Here is an 18,912-nt window from a genome sequence, read left to right on the forward strand (position 1 = left end):
GTTCACAAGTTCCACTTTGCAGAAGACAAACACAGAGGCACAGCATTTCCCTCCCAGTCCTTCTCATTTTAGGAGGTGTTTTATGCTCTGTCACCATGTGCACTCTTGCTGGTCCTGTTGGTAGAGCCATTTCCATTAAAATATGAATATTCAGATACACAGATGAGCACAGTATGTTCACACAGCATACCAGAATAATTCCCAGTAGAAATAAGGCAATTATTTAATTATACACAAGGGTTTTATTACCCTTGAGCGACCCTTAGGTTTTACTAAACAATTAAGATTCTCTGGGGTTTTCATTCACTTGCCTGAGAAAAGATTTTAAAGAACATGTTTTCATCAGGGTTGGAGAGATGTCTGGAGAGAGCAAAAATCTTACCTAGCACATGTTTACAGCTCTCCAACACTAAACTTGTAAGAGCAGATTTAATCACATAATCTTTACCCAAGTGGTGCAAAGGTCAATCAGTTTGGACCACATCACACATTTATTCTTACCAAACAATCAAATTATTCTACCTTCACTATTTCAAAAATTGAGATCAGTTCGCATACCTGAATTTTTATATCTCTGAAAAAGTTTCTAATACATTCCATACTTTACTGAAACTGTAGGCTAAGAATAAAACCAACCTTTTTTATGTTTAAATGAGGATGAGCTCTAAGAATGCCAAGTCTTCCAAATTATTCTGAACTCAAGGTTCACTATAGTCTCATAGCCCCTGTAGTTCCCAAATGGCTTTAAAAAAATGTTAGCCAAACAGCACTTACCCATTTTTACAAAAATCTAAGTACAACTAGCTTTTAAGCTCTGCATTTTCCCCAACAGGAGACAAAGTGCTTTAGAGAAACTGAAGCTAAAGCATGGACACCACTGCAGCCAGCTCTGCCACACTAACAAAAGAATCCAAAGGAAAGCTTTTAATATACCTTCCATTCAGGGACAGCTCTGTCCAGCCAGCGGGCGAGGACAGGTTATGCGAGTAAAAGGCTGTGCGTTTCTTTCAGACCTTCAGTAAGAATACCAGGTACAACCTAGCGAGGAATTTTACCACTGTCGCATGAAGACTTTTTGAGGAGCGGAGGAACCCAGTTGACGTTGGGACATGGGGTTTCTCCTTCCCAGCCACTAGAGCCCGGTCGGGTGCACTCTCAGGCTGAGGCTTGTCCCATCTTAGTTTGGTGGATGCAGCGGACGCTGGTTTTGCTTGCAGGTCCAGCCAGGAGTGAGGCTGAGCCCCTAATCCAAAACGGCACATAGATGCAGACACGCCACACAGACGAGAACGCAGAGCAAGCAGTGCCCTTACCAGCATGAACATACACAGCAAATGCACTCACATAAATCCAACACCCCAGCCCCATCTTGTCCCTCACCTCCAGCTGAAGAGGACCGAAGCTCTCCAGCGAGACATGCAGGCTCCCGCACTCTCCAGCTTCACCAGAACACCACACTTGTGAAGCCTTCAAACGTTGCCACAGGATTTCAGTTCATCTGAAGTCCATGCCCAGACCCTGAGCCCCCTTGCCCTGCCACTGGCTCATGCCTCAGCTCTTTCCCGCTGCTGGTTTCCTCCTGCTTGCCAGCTAGCCCAGCTTGAAGTTTGCTCACATGTTCTGTCAGTGCACAGTGGGATCCCTGCAGCACCTGGCCCCAAACGCATCAGCTAGCCTATGGCTGGCCCTCAGATCCTACAGCCCCTGTGACCCATGGCCTCTTCTCCAGCTGCAGGTGCCCAAACCTCCTGATAACACACATCAACAGGCACAGACACAGCACAGAAAGCAAGGTCAAGCAGAAAATCATCAGAAAAAGGATTTAATACAAAGCTGGGACAGACTGCAGTGATGTGGCTGGCACAGGGCTGTCAGACAAGAGCGCTGCTTACAGGAGGCCATCCCCTTTTATCCACCCTTCTAGCCTTCCCACATCCACGCTGACTCTTTCCTTCCTCTGCTTCCATCTCTCCCCAGACAATGCGCCCCTAACCACTTTTCCCCATCAGTCCCAGTTTTGCGACATGACTACCCAAAACTGGTATTTCTGGTAACATTACCTGGGTCCCCTCAGCCTAACACGGCATTACTGACACGGCACAGTGGGCCTTGCAAGATTCCCCCCAATACTCCCTACAATTACACGTGAGGTTTGACCATCTTCCCCTTAAACATCAGTGAAATTCGTCTGTCTTTCGCAGCAGCTGTCCATAACTTTTGTCAGCTTCTCACTCTGTTCCTTGTGTCCAGCAATTTCTCGTATGACCAGCGGTTTCTCGCGGTCTTTTCGGTTGGCTAAACCTCAGGCCAGGGCCTAGGCATCTGCCTGCATAACGTAAGAAGATTTATTCCAAAGACAGAAACAAAAAGAAGTGCAGACACCCTAAGTTGTCATGGGTTTAAGACACGACAGCGTTGAAGACATGTTTTGGTTCAGCAGTTCGGATGCCATTATCTACCACAGCCAAATGTCTGGTTCCAGGTCTCATACAGCTCTAGGTCCTTCGAGGAGACGCTGGGCCGCACGGTTCTCAAGGCACTTTCAAAGTCCAGAAAAGTAATAGGCCGTACTTGCTCTGGCACAATGGTTGCAATGTCTGCGGACTGAAGGCTGCGGATAGGGCCCAGGGATGCTTCTCGACAGAGCTGTGTCATGTCTGCCCCAGAAAACCCATTCGATTTCTTAACTATGAGTTCCATTTCCTCTTCATTTAGGGAGCAGTGCTCCTTTGACATTAGGCGGGTAACAATCTGCTTCCTAGCTGAGGCTTCTGGAAGAGGAATGTACAGTCTCTTCACTAGTCTCCTCCGGGCAGCTTCATCGATCTCTTGGGGTCGATTTGTTGCTCCAACCACTAGAACACGATCTTCAGAGGAGGTCGTTGCCCCATCTAACTGGACCAGAAATTCAGTTTTTATTCTTCTCGACGACTCATGCTCCCCGTCTCCTCGCTGAGACAACAGAGAATCAATTTCATCGATGAAAATCACTGCTGGCTGTTGACACCGTGCCACGGCGAACAGCGCACGGACCATCTTTTCCCCCTCGCCTACCCACTTGGAAGTCAGCGAAGAGGCACTGATGCTAAAAAAAGTTGCTCCAGACTGGCATGCAATGCACTTGCCTATAAGAGTCTTGCCAGTCCCAGGGGGGCCAAAGAGAAGAATTCCTTTAGGAGGACCACGTAACCCAGTGAAGATGTCTGGCCTCAGCATGGGCCAGACGACTATTTCTTTTATGGTAGCTTTAGCAAATTCAACTCCAGCAATGTCATCCCAGTTGACAGGAGGCCCATGGTCCATGATCTCGTGCATAATAAGTTCAACCATTTTTGGTTCGATGTTTTTCAGTCGTTCATCTACAGGCAGCAATGGACCCGTTGGCCCTGTTGTATGAGGTTTACGCTGTGCTCCTCCGTCTTCATTTCCGTCTTGTTTGGGAACTGGAGGAACAAACTTGCCAAATGGCCCCCGAGATCTGCCTGCACCCAGTGATTTTTTTACACCTCCGTATGACAAGACTGGTGCACGCTGGGGTAGGTTTTGAGATTTCTTCTGCTGATCCACCCACAGCTGTTCTTTTGCAGTTCTAAAACCAGGAACACTGCTCTCTTCATTTCTGTTTCTCTTCCCTGAAAAACTGCTGGCTTCTGTACTAATGGAAGCCTGGCATGGAGCAAGGCCAGGAATCCCCGTGCTGCCTTCCTCAGCCAGACCATAAAACGCTTTTCTTTTTCCAGAACTTGTGGACCACGCAGGTATAGCTGACTGATTGGAAAGAGACAAATTTTGTCCCTCACAGCAGTTACTTGACATTTTCAGAGAACTAACACTTGCTACTTCTTTACTTCCAAATAGTGGAGTTGCCAGGACACCTGTACGAACCTGTTCGTTTAAGGAGGCTGAAGAGGCAGGAAGCGTATCCGAAGGCTTGGTGACGGGAGGCACACTGCTTGGAAGAGACTTTGAAGATGAGGGATGCTCAAGGAGATCTGGTCCCTGACTTGCACATGTTGCTGAGCCAGCACAGAGCTCAGTCTCTCCGGTGCTGCTGAAGATACCGAGTTTAGGAAGACCTGGAGCAGCAGAGGCACTGACCCCTTTATCAGCTAGGACACAAGCGTCTGTTGGTGCCACCCGAGAGCTTTGGGCATCTTTGCCAGCCTGCATCCTCTCTCGCACACACTTTAATTCAAATACATTATCTGCTGTCAAGGCAGATTGCCACTTGTCACTGTCATTTTGCTGACACTTGGCCAAAGTCAAAATGTTTTCAGCATAGTTATTCAAGCCAGTCTCTATGTTGTCAGAATCAATAATCGCAGCATATTTCTCTGCGTATTTTTTAAACAGGCTGGCAGCACAGACCTGAGAGATCTCAGCGTTTGCCCATGCATACTGAATACGCAGGATTTTGGCACGGTATTCATCTGCCTTCTGTCCAGGCGTGCAGGTGCCAGAGGTAATAGCAAAGTAACTCTTCTGCCAGTCACTCAGGTGCACGGTGCTCTGTGTGTGTGGGTCCATCACTGACACTGCAACATACATAAAACACCTGCTGTTATAAAATGCATTTTACAGCCGCTTGCTTTGGCTGCTTTCCCCCTTTCCTAAATACATATACACGAACATACATTATTTTAATTGAGAGAAATAGTGCAGCAGATCTTCTAAGCTACTTAGCCAGTCTGGACACTTTAACATTTCCAAAAAGCAAGCAGCTTTGTGGTGTAAAGCCATTTAGACGGAAGTTCTCTTTTCTTCCCTGTTCAAAGAAAGAAAAGAAGAAGGGAAGGGGCAGGGGGGGAAGAAAGAGTTTGCTTCTAATCAGGTCTCCTGGGGAGGTAAGTAGATTGCAAAGAATGGTAACAGATGGCCAAAGAAAAAATGGCCTTGTTCAATGAAATCACCAGTGCTTTCACTCTAATTTGACAGAATATGGCACAGTGCAGAGGAGGACAGATGATATACATCACTGTCAGAATGATCAAATTTATTGCAGTGATGATAAGAAAAATGAAACAACGAAGCTAATAAAGAAAACTATGTGTGAAGTCTGTGAAGGGAGGTAAAAGTGGAAAGAATAAGCCTGAATTTAGTGAAATTTCAGATTGAGAAAATATTTACAGATTCATAGCAAATGTTCAAAACTATTTATCCCATTTAGAACGTACTAAAATCTCCCCATTTTATATTTCAGAGAAACAAAGTTCTTGTGTGTTTGAAGTGATGCTTATTTCCCTGTTTTAGAAAGTGGAATTTAAATTCCTTCAGCAATTTTTTGGTTTAAGAAATATGGAAGATGGCATTTGGCTAGGAAGGTGCACTTTGCTAGCCTTGAAAAGACATGCTCCTGTTTACAACGTATTTTCAAAGAAGTCCTTCTCTGCAGGGTAGCATGTGCAGAGATATTTCTGGTCACATCAAAAATTCCTGACTTCAGAAGAGACAGGGGCGTGAGCAAAATTACGAGAAATCCACCACAGCCTCAACAGGGTTTGCAGAAACCTCCTAACACACAGTAATTCTGATCTTCTCATCTGTCCATACAGGACATACATCTAATATATGACATGACTGAAAGACATCAAATTCTAATTTCTTTCTTTTTAACTTCAATACCTACCAGGGTGTCCCTGCCAGAGAATACTTAAAAGAAAAACTGTTAAAGTGGAGGTCCATATATTCTGCACCCCCTCCAACAGAGTACGAGTCAACTTGCAATCTTCTTCTGAATCAGCTACAGACTACGTATGAGTGTTGATTAACGTATAGGTGTAACGTAGGTGTAAGACTGGGGAGACAGACCTGAAGGACTATAGTCTGTGTCTGTGGAGGTCCCCTCTCAAAAAGTCTTGCATCAATGTAAGACAACAGAGAGCACAACACAATTATGGAAGGAGGAGATAAATTATTTTAAACAATAAGGAAATAAATTCTTTTGGACTGGATTTTTTTGGACTTCAGCCCACTTTTGTAGAGCTGTTTAGGGAAGCTGAAACATCTTTTACCTGCAAATTCAGCACCTTTACATGGGAAGCCAATTAAAAAAAACCAAACAAACAAATACAAAAATAAGGTTTCCTCTGAAAAATTACTGTCAACTTTTGTACCGTGAGAAGTCTAACTTGTGCCTACCAAACGAGGCACAAATTCCCACCATAATCCACCTGCAGCTGAGCGATGGGTGAACAGGAGATGGGGGGCTGCAGCCTCTTCTTTCTTTTCTCTAAACAACTACTAAATGACATACTAAATAACTGTCACCGTGCACATAACTTTTTTGTAACTGTTGAATCAAAACCACCTTATGAAACAAAGTTCGGAAGAAGTTTAGGAGCAGGCATTTGCTCCCATGAAGTATTTCCACAGATTTACATCATTCAGAATATAAAACCTCAAGTTCGCCACCACTTCCCAAAGATTTAGTAATCACCTTCACAGCTCTGAGAGAAGGTCATAGGAAGTGAACAGCGGCAGCTAGTTTAAAATTTCCATTTGATTTTTCTTCTTAAGTACCTTCTAATAGCGTATTCTCTCCCTATTCTTATTCCTATTAGTCATCCTCATAGCCTTACTATTTCTCCCCAAGAGCTAGCTAAATCCATACAGGGCCGGTCAGTCCTTCTTCAACAGCCAAAACCATTCCCAGATGTTGTAGGCATCATGCTTTCATGTAAACGTCAAGCGCTGGGGGTTCATCAAAGCACTGATGGCAATGAATTTCTGGTATGCCAATGTGCAGCCTCAGCAAACAGAGGGGTAAGCCACCACCTGACCCCCCTGCCGCACATCACCACATTCATACATGAACACGTACACCCACTCAAAACACGGGGAAAGCTCGCTTGCCCACAGACGAGAAAACCAGAAGGGCAGCCAGGCAAGGCTCAGCCCTGTCCCCAGCTGCGGAGCACGCACAGACCGACACCGTCCAGCCGGCCAGAAGCCAGGGCAGGGCCCCTCAGCTCAGGAGCCCCCGCTGGCACGGCTTCAAGCAGCCCGGCCCCCCGCACCGCACCGGCGGAGGGGAAGCCGAGACCAGAGCCCCGAGGCCTCCCAGGCGGCCTTCGGCCCTCCACACCAGGGCGAAGGGACCCCCCCACCACCACCACCACCTCGGCACGGGCTGGGCCGGGCGGGCTCAGCCGCGGCAGCGCAGCCAGGGCCCTCACGCCTGAGGGGTGGGGGCGCAACGGTCGCCAACCGGCTCCAACGGCCGGGGGCCGGCGCACGCCGCTCGGCGCCTGCAGCGGGGGCGGGGGTGAGGGGGTGCAAGGAGAGCGAGGCAGAGCGCGGCGGGGGAGGAAGGGGATCGGGCGGAGGGGGTCCCGCGGCAGCCGCACCTCTCCCGCGCCCACCGTGCGCGCGCGCATTACCCACCGGCCACAGCCGCCGCCCGCCGCCTCAGCGGGCCCCGAGCCCGCCCTGCCTCACGCCCCGCCCCCGCTCTCGCCCACCAATGGAATAACAGGGCCCTGGGAGGTGCAGCCAACCAGAAGCCGGGAAGGGAGGGCCGAGCGGAAGGCGGGAAGGTTCGCCGCGCCGACGTCACCCTCTCAGCCTTGCCGGGGCAGTGGAGGGGACGGAGAGCGAGGGGGCGGGGCCCGCGCGCCGGCCTTCCTGCTTTCTATTGGCTGCGCCTCGGGCGCACGCCCTCCAATAGACGCGGCATCCGCGCCTTGGGAGGCGGGCCGGCCCCGCCCCGGTGGCCGCGCGCGGGGCGGTGCGTGCGGCGCCCGTTGAGTCCCGTCGGCCGCGTGCTCCACCCCCCCCGTGGGCCCCGCTCCCCCCGCGTCCCCGCCTTGCCCCGCTCCCCGGGCCCCCCGATGGCGGCCCGGGCCCCTCGCCTGGCGCGCCGTAAGGCCAGCCTGCTGATGTCTCGGGGACGGCTGCTTGCCCGGAAGGGGTTCCGAGCCCTGACGTGCCCGCGCGCGCGGCGGGAAGGCTTTTCGTGGGAACGGGTTGGTCCCTCAGCTGAAGGCTGCGGCAGCCGAGGAGGAAGCGGCGAGGAGAATTCAAAGGATTTTATTACTTTTATCGCCTGTCCAGGCCGTTTTCGGCAGGGAATGGGCACGTGGAGACGAAGGGCTGCCGCGCGGCGGCGGTCGAGGCGCGTGGGGTGACTGCGGGAGCCCGGGTGTTGGCTCACAAAGGGCGTTCGTTACGCACTCCGCAGCAATCCAGTCCGCGCGCCGAGTCGCGGTACCGGTTTCGTTTCTGCGCAGAGGCGGGCGCGAGGCGGTAGCACACCGAACGAGGCTTTCCGCGCCTTGTTTATACACAAAACGTACAGAGTTAGGGATCATTCGTTTTACCATGGTTGGTTAGTAATTACCATCCTATCCGCTGTTGGTCAGCTATATTCTGATTAGCCTCGCTTGCTATGTAAATTAGTACGCGTGCTCTGTACGGGTGTTGGGGGGCAAATCCTTTTGGTCCTAAATGGGCTCAAGCCGCGCCAGGGGAGGTTTAGGTTGGATATTAGGAAAATTTCTTTACAGAAAGGGTGGTCAAGCATTGGAACAGGCTGCCCAGAGAGGTGGTGGAGTCACCATCCCTGGAAGTGTTCAAAAAACGGGTAGATGTGGCACTGTGGGACATGGTTTAGTCTAGTCTACCCTTGATTGGTTTAGTGTGGACTTGGTAGTGTAGGTTAATGGTTGGACTGGATGATCTTAAAGGTCTTTTCCAACCTAAACGATTCTATGATTCTATGATTCTAAATTGAGTCGGTGGTTGTGATCTCCCCTGCTGGAATTACCTTTCCCCCAGTTACTGGTTTTTGGCTCCTTCTGGGGCAGGATGTTCCCTTTTATCAGTTTCTTAGTACTCCTTCAAGGTCTGGTTGTTCTGGGATGTCTTTGGTTAAAGGATACTGAATGTTCTTCTGATTAGGGATGATTAAGCGTCCTTTACTTGTCAGCTTACAAAAACATCTTGGCCTGATATGATGTTAGCTAAGGTTCAGAGTTAGCCTTTGACTTGAGGGCCATGGCTCCTCCCATGTCAAGCTCCGTGGCTGCCCAAAGTGGCAGGGCGGCTGCCTCCCATCAGCGTACCCCGCTGTGCGTTCCCCTCCCTTTGCTTAGAAGGCCCTCTGGGTGCCCATTGCTCAGTTTGGAGGAGGCTGGGCAAGCGCAGTCCTGGGTTCTCCCCAGCACCCGCCCTCCGCGCGGGGCTCACCCCACGGGAGACGTGCCCAAAGGCGAGCCCCGGCTCGCCCGGGGAGCGCTGCAGCTGAGGTGCTGCCCCAGGAGAGGTGACGGGCCGGCGGCGCGGGCCGGTTACGGCTAATGTGCTTGTGCCGCTGAAGGTCACCGGCAGCCGTGCCAGAGCCGCGCGGGCCAGCTGCCGCCCTTGGCAGAGCTCCGGGTGGTGGTGACGGGCACCCGCGCCCTCTGTGCACGCAGCGCCTGCCCGTCTCATCGCTCCCACTGCGGCACAGGCCGCAAGGCTCCCGCAGCCGCCACGCCAGGATCAGGAGGTAATGCTGTCTAACAGCCCCGGAAACGAGAGCTGCTGAACAGGCGTTTTTGGGAGAACAGCTCTGCTAAAGGCCTCAGCAGCAGTAGCTGGACTCCCTGGCAGAGGGACGAGATGAATGGCGTCGTTCCTTACGGGGCCAAAGATGGTGGCCCAGGTGGATTTACCTGACGCACAGAATCTGGGCATGGAGCCCTTAGCTGCATCACACCAACCCACGTTCAAATTAGCCTGCCGACCTAGATGCAAATGAGCGCACTGTGCTGCACTTACACCTCTGGTATTAACACAGTCACTACTGTGTGGGTGAACATTTAATTTCCCGTGAGAAACGTTCCTTTACACTTACTGTCAGGTTTTTGTTATACGTCAAGCTTGTTATACCATTAGTGCAGACAGCATATTAAACTGTCTACGCTGCTATGCAAGCTATCATCTAAGGCCACACTGGGCTAACATTTATCATTTGTTACAATGCTGCCATCGGATTTCCCCCAAGGCGTGCCTGCCTGATTTCCCTTGGGCTGCACAGGGGCAGGGAGTGAAGGAGCCTGCAGCTGCAAGCTCCCCTCGGGAGGAGCTGCAGGCTGCAGCGAGGCAGGGCGAATGAAACGGGCCGTGGCCTTGTCCTGCCTGATTGCGCCTGAGCTGCAAACCAAAGCCGAAGCTGGGCAGCTGGCTCCAGTAGCCGATACAGCTTCAGGACCATGCAGAACTTGACAGAAGGGTCGGCATCAACCCTGGTTACGGCCAGGCATTTTTCAGGATGCCTGTTGCTGAGGAGGACACTTCCTGCAGGAACTCTCATCTACGAAGTAATTTGTTTGAAGAACACATTGAGAAAAAGTCACCGATGGTGAAAAGCAGGGCGCTGATGTGACCTGGGTGAGGAAGTTAGACCCCTAGCAGCGCATCTGGCATGAATAAAATGGGAAAAGCTTGGTTAATGGCAAAGACAGACAATAGTTGTAGTTTTGTTTCCATTTATTACTGCTGCCAATTAAAACCTACTTGTCTGTTTAATAGGCTTTTGTATTGGGTTTGCATGGCAAGGTTTTGGTAGCAGGGGGGCTACAGGGGCAGCTTCTGTGAGAAGCTGCTAGAAGCTTCCCCCATGTCCAATAAGGCCAATGCCGGCCGGCTCCAAGACGGACCCGCTGCTGGCCAAAGACGAGCCCATCAGCGATGGTGGTAGCACTTCTGGGATAACGTATTTAAGGGCGAAAAAATACCCTGCACAACAGCAGCTGGAGTGAGGAGTGAGAATTATGTGAGAGGAACGACTCTGCAGACACCAAGGCCAGTGCAGAAGGAGGGCAGGAGGTGCTCCAGGCACCGGAGCAGAGATTCCCCTGCAGCCCCTGGTGCAGCCCATGGTGAGGCAGCTGTGCCCCTGCAGCCCATGGAGGTCCATGGTGGAGCAGATATCCACCTGCAGCCGGGGAGGACCCCACACCAGAGCAGGTGGATGTGCCCAAAGGAGGCTGTGATCCCATGGGAAGCCCCTGCTGGAGCAGGCTCCTGGTAGGACCTGTGGACCCATGGTGAGAAAGGAGCCCACACTGGAGCAGGTTTGCTGGCAGGACTTGTGACCCCATGGGGGACCCACGCTGGAGCAGTCTGCTCCTGAAGAACTGCAGCCCGTGGGAAGGACCCATGCTGGAGCAGTTCATGGAGGACTGTCTCCCATGGCAGGTACCCCACGCTGGAGCAGGGGAAGAGTGTGAGGAGTCCTCCCCTGAGGAGGAAGGAGCAGCAGAGACAATGCATGATGAACTGGCCGAAACCCCCATTCCCCGTCCCCCTGCACCACTCAGGGGGAGGAGGTAGAGAATTCAGGGAGCGAATTTGAGCCTGGGAATAAGGGAGGGGTGGGGGGAAGGTGTTTTAAGATTTAGTTTTTATTTCTCATTACCCTACTCTGATTTGACTTGTAATAAATTAAATTAACTTTCCCCAAGTTGAGTCTGTTTTGCCTGTGATAATAATTGCTGAGTGATCTCTCCCTGTCCTCATCTCGACCCAGGAGCCTTTCGTTACATTTTCTCTCCCCTGTCCAGCTGAGGAGGGGAGTGATAGAGCAGCTTTGGTGGGCACCTGGCATCCAGCCAGGGTCAACCCACCACAGCTTTGGATACAGATTTTAAAGGAACTCGACAGCTCACAAATTATAATAAAATAATGTCTGATTATTTTTCCGTTTAGGTCATACAGACTCTAGATATGCTACATAGATATTATTATTGTTTAATCTGCCCCCACCACCCTGGTCTTTAGGGTTCTCAGTTTTATTTCTCATTTGCTCCTGTATTCGAGCAATTCAAGTTTATGCATATCTCAACATGTAGACTGCTGTTGTAAGTCAACTGCAATGTGAGTACTACTCATTAAATATGGTGTCCTTACAAGAGACAACAACAAAAAACCCAATAACCATGAGCAGAATCTCAAGGCAAGAGAAAGTTAGAAATTTAATAATTATAATACAGTGCAGTGTATAGTATTGTTGTGGTTTAACCCCAGCTGGCAACTAAGCACCACACAGGCGCCCACTCACTCCCCACCCCGGAGGGATGGGGGAGAGAATCAGAAGAGTAAAAATGAGAAAACTCGTGGGTTGAGATAAAGGCAGTTTAATAGGTAAAGCAAAAGCCGCACACGCAAGCAAAGCAAAACAAGAAATTCATTCACTGCTTCCCATGGGCAGGCAGGTGTTCAGCCATCTCCAGGAAAGCAGGGCTCCATTACGTGTAATGGTTACTTGGGAAGACAAGCGCCATCACTCTGAACGTCCTCCCCTTCTTCCTTCTTCCCCCAGCTTTATATGCCGAGTATGATGTCATATGATATGGAATTTGGTCAGGTGGGGTCAGCTGCCCCAGCTGTGTCTCCTCCCAACTTCTTGTGCACCCCCAGCCTACTCACTGGTGGGGTGGGGTGAGGAGCAGAGAAGGCCTTGACCCTGTGTAAGCACTGCTCAGCAACAACGAAAACATCCCTGTGTTACTGTCCTGGGTTCAGCTGGGATAGAGTTAATTTTCTTCCTAGTAGCAGGCATAGTGCTGTGTTTTGGATTTAGTAGGAGAAGAATGTTGATAACACACCGATGTTTTTAGTTGTTGCTGAGTACTGCTTATGCTAGTCAAGGACTTTTCAGCTTCCCATGCTCTGCCAGGCGTACAAGAAACTGGGAGGGGGCACAGCCAGAATAGCTGATCCAAACTGACCGAAGGGCTATTCCATACCATATGATGTCATGCTCAGTATAGAAGCTGGGGGGGGTTGGCCAGGGGGCAGCCATCGGTCGGCGGGTGGTGAGCAATTGCATTGTGCATCACTTGCTTTGTATATTGTTATTATCATTATTATATTGTTATTATCATCATTACTATTTTACTTTATTTCAAGTATTAAACTGTTCTTCTCTCAACCCAGGAGTGTTTCTCACTCTTACTCCTCCGATTCTCTCCCCCATCCCATCGGGGCAGGGGGAGTGAGCGAGCGGCTGCGTGGTGCTTAGTTGCTGGCTGGGGCTAAACCACGACAGTTACCAACACTGTTTCCAGCACAAATCCAAAACACAGCCCCATACTAGCTACTGTGAAGAAAATTAACTCTATCCCAGCCAAAACCAGCACAAATATATTAGCAATACTTTAATAAATACATATCTTTCCAATATTTCACCATCAGTAACAAAATAAGATTTATAATTTGTCATTATTATTAAGAATGTAAGTATTGTACTAGCTCTCTACTAGTTAAAAAAAAAAAAAAAGTATGGTTACTGAAAAGTTAATTTTTTCCCCTCCTCTGGTAGCCGCACTGTCTCCCTTGAGATGTGGATATTCTACTAAAATACAATTCTGAGATTTTGTAATTATTTTTAACATCAAACGGTATTAATCAGCACAGACTGTATTAGCTTTTGCACACAAGGCACAATAAATCCAGGTTCACATATTAACTATTCATACATTATTTCTCACTTACAGGTATGTTGTAAAGCTACAGAGCAGAAACAGCAGTTATGTTCTTCTTTCAAAAATACTCTTTTCAACACTTTTGCTCCTGACTTGATGACATAGCCCAAATTTCCTTTTCAGATGACCTAACATTAATACTCTATGAAGGAGTCATCACATGGGGAAAAGAGGGCATGAGAGACTGAATATTAAGGCAGCCTTCACCAATTACATATTCAAATCATCCCAGAATTTCAGAAAAATGAGAACCATGAATTTCAGATTTCTGTACTGGGCTGGCCATGGGGAAATGTAATTCCATAGGTCTTGTCACTGCTGTTTATTAGAAGATTGACTTCTGACACTTCTTTGAAAACAAAAATAAAGTAACTTTGACTGCATTTATAATATTTTAAATTAACCCTTATCCTAAATTCTTTGCCAAAAGGAGTTTTGGTATCTGGACAACAACCTCTTCTAAAACTGATACCCGTATGCTGAAAAATGTTTAATTGGACGTCAGTTTTGGCAACATTTTCCCACAAATGTCTAGAGGGACCTATGTCTAATTCCAGGCTCGTGGGAACATTTCCTGTCTCCTGGGTTTGGATGCGTGTCCTGCCCGCGTCCCTGTTCTGCAGCAGTTTGAGGCTCACACAGGCGTGCATCACCCACCTCTGCTCTGGCTTCCATGGAGAGGATTTCCACCAAAATCCTCTATTGTTCAGCCTAGTGTTGCCTTAACTTACGCATTTCTTTTCCAATACATATTAGTTAGATTTTTATTTCAGTTATAGTGACGTGAGCCCAAAGCAACTCCATTTCATTCCAGTGGAATTATCCTGGACTTACTCTATGATAGCTGATCTCTTCTTTTTTTTTTCCTGGACAGACCTGGTTATATATGTCACATAAAAATTACTGGTCTGTCTCATAGAGAAGGTGTAATTCTTCTCTGGCTCTTAGATTCTAGTGTTTTTATGATGTAAAAACTGTAAAATTGTATCAGTGTGGACCGTATGTGCTATGGATGAACATTGTTTCCCAAGTAATGAGAACTGAATAATGTTGTTTTAAAACAACTAATAGCAGAGAAAGGAAACAACTGCCAGCATTTTCCACTCTCTTCAGTCTAGCAATCTATTGCGTTGTGCTACTAAAGAAAAGCTTAATTTCATATTGGATCTGCTAAAGAGAATAGTGCTATCAAAATTTCTGGTGCTGTAGCTGAGAGTAGTGTCTTGTGGGGTGGCTCAGTCACCTGCTTGAATATTACTTGGTTTTGCCAGATTAATTTGTCATCACTTGCTTCATCTGTTACCTGTGAAATCAGTTCCCTAAAGAAATAGCAATCAGCTTTTCCCTCTGGGTGGGTACCATAGCCTCTGGCTCGCCCTACAAGAGGGTGGTATGCCATCACCTCTCCTAGTCGGACAGCTTGACCTGCTGGAAATACAGAGCTTGGTCAGTTTTTCCTGAGTGTCAGGATTCGTGCACATCTCTTATGTACCACTTGCACACACATTAATACTAATCCTTCCCCAGTTTGCACCGCAGAAGTGAGGTGACTAGGAATCGCCAGAGAAATCCACCTGCTCTGTAGTCAGCTGCTTTAATCCCTTCTGGAGAGACAGTGGGTAGGAGCAGACTGTGTGTCAAATTAACTGCCCCGGTGCGTGTTGCATGGTTTGGGTAGGAGCAGACTGTGTGTCAAATTAACTGCCCTGGTGGATGTTTCGTGGTCTACTCGCAACTTCCCAAATGAAGGAAGTATACTTGCAAGGCACAGAGGAAGAAAGCTGAAGGAAATGTAAGTAGTAAAAGGCAAAGATTAAAACAAATGCAAATGTAGAAATGAATCCTACAGATTCTTTTTCTTGGAGTGGTTATTTACTTTGTTCTTATTCACACAGAAATAACTGTCTGGAATTTCCGTTTCAAAATGGCAGAAGTACTGTAATTAAAGTCAGATATTGTCTCTGACTTTCATTTCACCTCTTTACCTGCCTTCGACAGGATGACATATCAATGGTTTGTGTCAAGTACACATTATTTGACTTCCTCTGAAGGTTAATTGTTTTCCAATATTTGCATATTCCAGGCATCACTGTTAATGGAAGAAAACCACTGATGGGGGCACCATAGCGTATTTTGGGGGTTAGTTCTCTTGACTTCTATTTTTATTGTAATTTGTTATCTCATTTGTTAGCCAATTTGAGAAACAAAGAGTAACATTTTTGCCATCACATTTCTTAGCACATTTTTGTCAAAGAGTTATTACACAATGAAGTAAGCAGAATGGTAGCCATAAAAAGAAATCACAACTCTGTTTCACAGAACATAGCTTACAGATTATTTTCAAGTAATCACCGCTTATAATAACTTGGCTAAAAACATAGAATACCAGGTAGTACACAGCTTTTGACAAAACTCTTAAGGAGCTTTTAAGAGGCCTCATTATGAATGATCAAAGTGAAAACCAATAGCCAGCATAACCTATTTGCTGACACTTGACAAAATGGCTGCTTTAAAAGGAAACCCTTTAGAAGAAAGTAGAGAGCCTGCCATAAGGTCGGTTAGTGTTCATTTAGTGCTCGCTCCCCACTGATCTGGCTATGTAATGAAGTCTTGAAGTCCTAACTTCATTTACCAAATTACCACAGCAAGCGTGCTGTGACACGATAGTGCCCCAAATCATGACAACAGCGTCTGTGCGTGCCTATTTAGATAGGACCTGAGCAGCGTCATAACCAGGTTACTGAACTTCCCCCAACTTGGATTCTTTCTGAAGTCATAGTAACGTTAAATTAATTGGTTATAACACCTCACAGTTTCATCTGTGAAGAAAAAGGAGGGGGTGTGCTAAAGGTTAATGGGGACAACAGAGGGAGCACTAACCCTTCCATTTCCATTGCCTGGTTCAGGAAATGCTCTTGATTGCAACCTGGTAAGAAATGACAGCTCAAGCCCCCATGGCTACGTGCCCCCCGCGTCTATGTGCCCCCCACCACAAGAGGAAACTACAGTACAGAGAAGGAATGGCTAAGGTTACAACACAACTTGCTGGCAAGGATTTTGCTACTGCAGCTGGGCTAGATAACAACAGGTTTTGTATTTTTTTTCCTTCATAATTTAACTTTCCCACCTGCCCCTAAAATAAAACTTGGCAACACAGAGAAAGCCAGTTAATTACCTCCTCCCCACTGCTACTTCACTGCTGTTACTGCTCGTGGTGGTTTTGCTCCCATGTTTTCAGAAGATCAGTTGCCAGCTGTGAGATGTGCTGCCAGGCAAACTTGACGTGGGTGGATTCCACTGTGCGGGAACAAATAGCAAAACGTAGCACAAACTTCTCTCGCAGGTGGCACGGGACCAGATGAATCTTCTTGGCCTCATTTATGCTTTTAAGAAGTGCCTTATTTAGTTCATTTGAGCCCTGAAATCATTGTAATTCAACGGATATGGTGATGAATCTCAGAAGCAAGTTTGGAATATGTAAATCCCGCCAAGCAGCCAAGCCCAAGTACCACCAGTAACACGCAGCCACTTTCTCATCTCTCAGTGCTTTGCCATCAAAGGATTGCAAAAAGATGACAGCACAAGAGATAATTTTTCAGCCACAAAGACATTTATGGATTAACTGGGGTTTAGAAGCAGTGTTCACACTGGGGCATTTGTGATAGCTGACTGCTTTTTTTGTGACCTAAGGTCGTGAGCTATGTAGCTTCATGTAAAAGCATTTATTACTGCATCCATTTCATTACACTTTTCTTAGATCTAATCAAATAAATGTGGGAGGAAGTTTTGCAATGAACTATACTAACATTTGTAAAACAGACCTTCCAGTCTTCACTTAAGCATGGCTGCTGTGAGAGACTCTTTTGAATATGAAGATGGAAATCTTACCCTTAGTTAAGAAATAGTTAAGGTAATGTATCACTGGCGTAAATAAGTTTCATACTATCAGTAGAAACCCTAAAAAAGTATTTGTCTCAAGTTCTATAGGAAGTATCCGGCACAGACTCCTACAGTGTGGGTTTTGGGGAGGGATTTTAGAAATGTGGTAAACTGACCCTCCCACTGGAAGTAAACAGTCTTCTGCATTCTGGGAAACAAAGACATAAATGTTAAATACCTTGCAGAAGGTCAGAGGGACTCTACATGCATGCAGTATTGAATTTTATCTCCTTCTAGTGTACTTCATTCTCCTTGTGCTCAAATAGTGAATGTGAGGATTTCCCTTAGAGCAGCTGTACACTCTTAATATCAACTCTCAAAAGAAATAGGGCTGCACAGAGGAGTACTGCTTCTTTTGCAGGTTCAGCTAATGTTGCATCAATGGTTTTCCTAGTTCATGTCCATCAGCATTTGAGAATAAAACAAATGATGTTGTCACATTTTCAAAAACAATAGTGAATTGCTTTAAATGAAAACAGTGAAAGAAGGTTTCCCAAGAATCTTGGGATTTTTGTCTGATTTAGGAACACAAGATGAAGTGCCAGCTGCATATCTTTGACAGTCTTTGTTACCCCAAGTAAAGAACCCCATCTGTCTAACTTTTATATCAGCAGACTGAGAGATGGCTTCAACTTTGCTGGGCAGTTTGCCGTAATAGCTCAGGATATACCATGTTGATCTTGAGTGCTGTAATTTTATTTCTTGGGGAACTATCTTGGCTATTGTACAGCCTTTACTCTTTCTATTACACTGCTGGTATTACACAGAACTGCAAGAAGTGCTAGGAGCATCTGTGCTTTTACCGCAGTGGTCCCTTACTGAACACTGATGGTGGTAAGAGTCACAAATGGACAAATCCATCTGCTAAGCAGCGGTTTTGTTACTGTAGTGGCAAAGATCTTCTTGAAAACGTCCGTATCAGAAAACATGTTCTCTCAAATCTGCGCAGTTGTGACTTGCCTGCTTAGCCTTTTCCATATAAAAAACAAAGCATAAGGGAGAGACAGTTTCCCATTGGCACGGAGGATAAATGTATTATTCTCATGGGTTGGATCATATTAGAGTTAGAGCTGAACCCAAGTCAAAACCTTGTTCCGTCTTAGCACAAGTTGTTAGGAATTTGGATGAGAGCCTGAAATTCATGGCTTAGCCTTAGTCTTGTAGGAGATATTTATGCAAATTGAACGCTCCTAACTAAGAAAGGACCAGCTTTGGTGTTTTGCAAGTCCCCACCCATTATGGGTCAGCCACTGATGACAATTATATACTGCATTCTTATCAAAGGTAATCCATCATTAAAATGATGATCCTTTCCTTTAATGTGAAATGCATAGCACTAACTTTTAGGCAATACAAGTGGTTATACAATGTTAAGTTAATGCCCTTGGCAGGGGTGACAGGAGGGAGGAGAAAGATTTATATATCTATCTTCTGTTCTACTCTCACAGCTGCACCTAGGTGCTGCTGTGACACGCAGGTGTCACGTCAAATTGAAGTTAGTAGT

At 47.2% G+C, this 18,912-nt stretch overlaps 2 protein-coding genes across 2 annotated transcripts in view; both read right to left on the reverse strand.

Annotated features, from left to right (window-relative positions):
* Window positions 1-2,451: 2,451 nt before the first annotated feature.
* Window positions 2,452-6,313, reverse strand: FIGNL1 (fidgetin like 1). Its single transcript, XM_009480311.2, has 2 exons — window positions 6,139-6,313; window positions 2,452-4,535 (listed from the first exon to the last, which is right to left on the reverse strand). The coding sequence occupies exons 1-2, from the start codon at window positions 6,161-6,163 to the stop codon at window positions 2,452-2,454; spliced, it is 2,109 nt and encodes a 702-aa protein (XP_009478586.2). The 5' UTR covers window positions 6,164-6,313.
* Window positions 6,314-16,671: 10,358 nt separating this feature from the next.
* DDC (dopa decarboxylase) overlaps window positions 16,672-18,912 on the reverse strand; it is a 54,085-nt gene continuing 51,844 nt past the window's right edge. Inside the window, exon 13 of the mRNA XM_009478833.2 lies at window positions 16,672-16,887. Within this exon, the coding sequence (XP_009477108.1) occupies window positions 16,672-16,887 (216 nt within the window). The remainder of the gene's footprint in view (window positions 16,888-18,912) is intronic.

The sequence above is a fragment of the Pelecanus crispus genome, chromosome 2 (genome assembly GCF_030463565.1).
Source record: "Pelecanus crispus isolate bPelCri1 chromosome 2, bPelCri1.pri, whole genome shotgun sequence".
Taxonomy (NCBI): Eukaryota; Metazoa; Chordata; class Aves; order Pelecaniformes; family Pelecanidae; genus Pelecanus; species Pelecanus crispus.